The following is a 5,089-nucleotide window of genomic DNA, read 5'->3' as shown; positions in this document are numbered from 1 at the left end:
GGAGAGGAGAGGAGAGGAGAGGAGAGGAGAGGAGAGGAGAGGAGAGGAGAGGAGAGGAGAGGAGAGGAGAGGAGAGGAGAGGAGAGGAGAGGAGAGGAGAGGAGAGGAGAGGAGAGGAGAGGAGAGGAGAGGAGAGGAGAGAGGATTCTTCCTTTGTGGAGTGCAACAGCACTGTGACCCATGATCCCAAGGAAGAAAGCTGCTTTTTGACCTCCATCAATCCTTCCAGAATTGAAAGGTCTCCTATACTATAGACTATCATCTTGATGGACCTGCTCTATAACATTCCTAGTGGTTTGGGGGCTGGATATTACAGGAGATCCCCTGAAATTAGTCCATATTAAAAAATGCTACAGGGACGTTGCATGCATGCTTTGGGAAAATATAAAGATCAAACTGATGTGCACAGCAATGTGACTGGAGGGAATGGACAGGTGTTCAAATGGACAATGGCCAAAATGAAATAAATTTTACTCTTTTTTTCACCTTTTCTCCCTTATTCACTGATCTGAAAAAATTACATTCTTTATTTAAAATTATTTTCTTCACAAGTAAAACAAAAAATATATGTGTTATGGAATATCACCTCAATATGCATTGCTGGAACTCCTCTGACTCCTTTAACTCCTTAACCCTGTGACATACCCTGATATGTTTATATGCAACATGAGATCAGTGCTTAAAAAAAAACAAATAGGAATTGCAGTGTGTGTGTGTGTGTGTGTGTGTACAACAGACATAGCAATCTCTACTAGGGGCTGAAGACATGGCACTAAAGGAAGAGTGTCCATTATATTTATTTGGTTTTAATCCAATGGCTAGAACATGAGGTGCACAAAGTTATGCAAAGGTGATGGATTTTTGAAAAATAAATGCAACACCAATTGTCACTGAAGCATCTAGACACAGTCCTATTTCCTTTCTAAATGGAATGGCCACCACTCTTTTCCAAAGGTAAGCACACATCTAGCTATCCCCATTCCAAGCACAGCCTGTCAGACCCCAAACCTAAGGAATCAGTTCAAGCATGGGCCCTTCAACATTTGCCATCCCTCTCTCAGAACACAAAATTTTGTGTCAAAAGAAAGATTTCAGCTTTACTGCTGCATTTTCCCTTAAGCACCAAAGAAGTCAAAATTTTTAATATTTGTTTTTATACAGTTCATTATGGCTTATCAATTTAGGCACCTGAATCAAATTAATTAAGGCAGAATGTAATGGTTGTACAACACTAAGCACCAAGCTGTAGAGTAAAAAGAAAACAGTTGCATTGCTCACAGAAGTTTGCTTTCAGTAGGTAGGTAAAGCAGAGATACAGGAGATGGCACAAAGAAAAAAAAAATCTATTAGGTAGAATAAAGTCCCAAAGTTTATTTTGCTTACAAACCGAAAATAAAGTGATTTCTAGTTACCAAAGGAGTCAGGAACAGAATGGGCAACAATGGGAGTTTTTGCAGATTTTAAAACAGTCTGAGTCAAATATTTAAAAATCAGCATTTCAGCTGCTAGAAAGTTGCTACATGGCAGTAGGTCCTAGGAAATTTTCCTATCCATTAATTTAGCAGCAAAACCAAGCTCTTGGTGCACACAAAGGTTTGAGAAGATGAAAGCTCACAGCCCATGGTTCAGAGGAAGTGTTACTGTGACAAAGTATTAATTATGTATGAATACAGCATTGATGGCATTGCATGCATTCTGACACACAGCAGTCCCCCAAAGGAAGTGTTATCTAATTGGCTCTATCAAAGGCAGGAGTCTCCTTGCTGTCTAGAAAGGGATACATAATCCAGGGGTCTCCTTCTCTGAGTAAATTTCCTTCCTGACCTCCCAGCTGGGCTCCTGCTCAGGGCCATACAGCTCACACTGCACAACAGCCAAGGAGGATTTCTGCTTCTTCCAAAGGCACTTGCTCTCTGGCCAGGCAGTAGAGAAGGCTGAAAAATACCAACTGTGCATGCCCGTATAATTTCCAATAGCAAAAAATGGCCCTACAGCAACTTCTGCAGCATATCACCAAACAGAAGAAAAAACAATTTACAGGACAACTGCAATACAGAAATGATGGTGTAACAAGGAAACACATGATGAAAAAACATGAGGAATTATCACTAAATTATTAAAATATAGAAGTAAGCAAATCACACTTTATTGGCAGGTCACTGTTCAATTAACCTTTACAAATAGCTGCAATGAATAGATTTGTTTTGTTTATATAAATGTTGACATGAGACAGATTAACACATTGGCTGAATTAGAGGGCTAAACTGCTCCAATTTCATGCTAGTATTTGGTAAATCACTGGTGCTGTAACACATGCAGTTATTGAATGCCCTGAAGTCAGACCAAAAGCCAGATAAAAAATTTACTGATAGATTTCTTGTGAATTTCAAATTAGTTAATATTAATGATTTCAATTACTAAAAAAAAGAAATTACCCCAAAAGTTTTATGCCATTTTAACCTACTCATCTCTACCTCAGATAGCATTCGCATTTATATCTAACTTCATTTTAATACTGAACCATCTAAGTAATCATTTTAGCAGCACATAAATGCCTAAAAATGCAGCAGTGACTTCTAGTGGGGGTATTAAATCCTTGTCAAAATAAGTCCTATATACCCTAATTTCCACTGTGCAATAAGACAAAAGGACTCATGTCCACAGTAAAACTGTGAGAATATAAATGAGAATATAATATCACTGTGAGTAAAACGAGAGAATATAAACTGATCTAAATCTCCTGTGTGTTCAAAAAAAAAAAAAAAAAGAGGTAACATTTCAATTTGCATTTGAATCCTGGGGTTTGGGAGTGCAAAAGCACCATATTAATGGCAAAACAGGGGCAGGTAGTGCTGAAAACCTCCTACATGTAGCTGTGTTAGCAGCAGAGCCAACTCAAACTTACTTGTGGTCTAAATGTGAATATTTCAAGAGGCTTTTAGGCAAAGCAGCCCACGCTGTGTAACCACACACCATATTATCTCCAGGTAAAGACACAGACTTGGGCATTTTAGAGGAAGACAAAGTGCTCCAGTAGAACCTTAATAAAGGTGGAAATAAACTAGCAGAGAAAAGAGTGCCCCCAGAAATGCATTTTCCTGGAAAAAATAGACTTTGAACATGATTTCACTTCTCATAACTCACTCATCAGTGGTAGCTCCTCCATCACAATGATTTTAGCTGGATTTATGCAACCTTGAATGGAGGCTTCCATTTCTCCTATCATTCTGTCAAGGCAATCTCCTTCCTTGTGCACAATTCCCGGAAACAGTTCTGTCAGGAGTGTATCTATACTTAATTAAGCATAGTGGTAACTACGTGCTCGGAAATGTAAATAACTGATGCATTACTTTCACACGTACTGGTCTTTGATTACGTGTCAAAAAGAACCAAAACCACTTGGTTGTCAAGGCATAGAATAGTTTTAAAATGCTAAGTGATTTGTTTGGTTGATTTATTGTTGGCTACAGGCAGCAACAGCCAGGTCCTCTCCCACAGGTAGGCAAGAGACGTGACATAAGTTTTGCAGGAAGCACGGCGTGTTGGTCGGAGGGTGATTTCACACTCAGAGCCCCACAACCGCCTCCTCCCTCCACTCCAACAAACTCCAGAACTCCGCATGCTTTATGGCCAGAAGCAGCTTGAGCCTGCAGCAGGAAGCATCTGAGCCCACTCAGGTAGAGCTATATACTTTCACTGAATGATCACCGCTGTCTAAAACGACGAGGGAATTGTTTGCCGTGTAAGTCAGTCCGACAGGGTAAGAAAGCCCGTGGCTAATTAGAGGGTTAAAGCTGGGAAATTCCTCAGGTTTCCCTAAGCATATGACAGCCCGGCTACAAACATCTGTTACTATAACACGACCTTCTCTGTCAAAGGCCACAGCCGTAGCATATATTCTGGAGGGAAAAACGAGGTTCAGACCGAAGCTGTCCACCTGGCCGATGAGATCCATCTCCGCACTGAGTATCGTCACTCGGGTGCTGCCCTTGCTCGGACCTCGGGCTTTCAGGTGCTCTACTACCACGACAGCTCCCGAGCTCTGGCAGACAGCGACAGCTCTGGGGCTGACAAGCCGGGACCGGATCATCTGGCACTTCTTTAATTCCCCCCTTTGGAAGTCGGCCGCCAAGCGGTACAGCGCGCCAGCCTCCGAGTCGGTCAGGATCACTTCGCTCTTGGCGGCCGCATCCAAGCCCCAGGGCAAACAGAAGCCTTCCCGCACGGCCAGGACCCCCCTTCCCTCAGAATCGAAGGCTTTCACGGAGCAGTCCCCGCCGTCGGTGACCACCACGTGTCCGTCCGACGTGACCGTCACATCGAGCGCGTACTTGATGTCGTTGTTCGCGTCCCCCCGCTCCCCGAACCGCCGCAGGCAGAACCCGCTCGGCCCGAAGACGTGGATCCTCTTCCTGCCGTCGTGTGCCACTGCCAGGCGGCCGGACCCGGGGCAGGCCGCCACGCCGGTGGGGTTCACCAGCGACCCCCAGCCCCCCAGGCACAGCCGCAGCCCAAGCCCCGCAGGGGCCGCCGCCGCCGCCCCGCCGCCGCTCCTGCCCAGGGCCGAGGCGAGGCCGCCGCCGGCGGGGCCCAGGAGCTCCAGCAGCTGCAGCAGCGGGCGGCACTCGCTGGTGTCGGCGGGCCCGCAGAGCCGCCGGCAGAAGGGACACTCCAGCCTCTGGCGCTCGGCGCCGGCCAGGGCCCCCACGCAGCCCCGGCAGAGGACGTGCCCGCAGGGCAGGTTGAGCGGCCGCCGCTGCCCGTCGGGGCCGTACGGCTCGAAGCACACCCGGCACTCCAGCAGGCTCAGCTCCGCCTCGTCCTCCGCCGCCATCCTCGCCTGAGGAGAGCGACCGGAGCCCCGCGGCGGCCCCGGATCCCCAGGCCCGGCGGGGCGGGCGCTGAGCGTGGCTGAGGCGAGCGCGCGCCCCCTTGCGGGCCAGCGGGGGCGGAGCAGGGCCCGGAGTGTCCCGCCGGGTGTCCCCGTGCCCACACCCGCACACCCACCCGTGCTCATATGAACCAGAATATATACCACCAGAATATCCAAATATCCACCAGGATACTCAACTACCCGCCAGAATATTCA

General features: G+C 47.0%; 1 protein-coding gene across 1 annotated transcript; it reads right to left on the bottom strand.

Moving 5' to 3' along the window:
• Positions 1-3,673: 3,673 nt before the first annotated feature.
• NHLRC1 (NHL repeat containing E3 ubiquitin protein ligase 1) lies at positions 3,674-4,834 on the bottom strand. The gene has a single exon (XM_058802695.1). The coding sequence runs from the start codon at positions 4,832-4,834 to the stop codon at positions 3,674-3,676; it is 1,161 nt and encodes a 386-aa protein (XP_058658678.1).
• Between the last annotated feature and the right edge of the window lie 255 nt (positions 4,835-5,089).

Source organism: Ammospiza caudacuta, chromosome 1 (genome assembly GCF_027887145.1).
Source record: "Ammospiza caudacuta isolate bAmmCau1 chromosome 1, bAmmCau1.pri, whole genome shotgun sequence".
Lineage (NCBI taxonomy): Eukaryota > Metazoa > Chordata > Aves > Passeriformes > Passerellidae > Ammospiza > Ammospiza caudacuta.
Note: the sequence above shows the minus strand (reverse complement) of the source record. Positions and strands in the feature narration are given on the sequence as shown.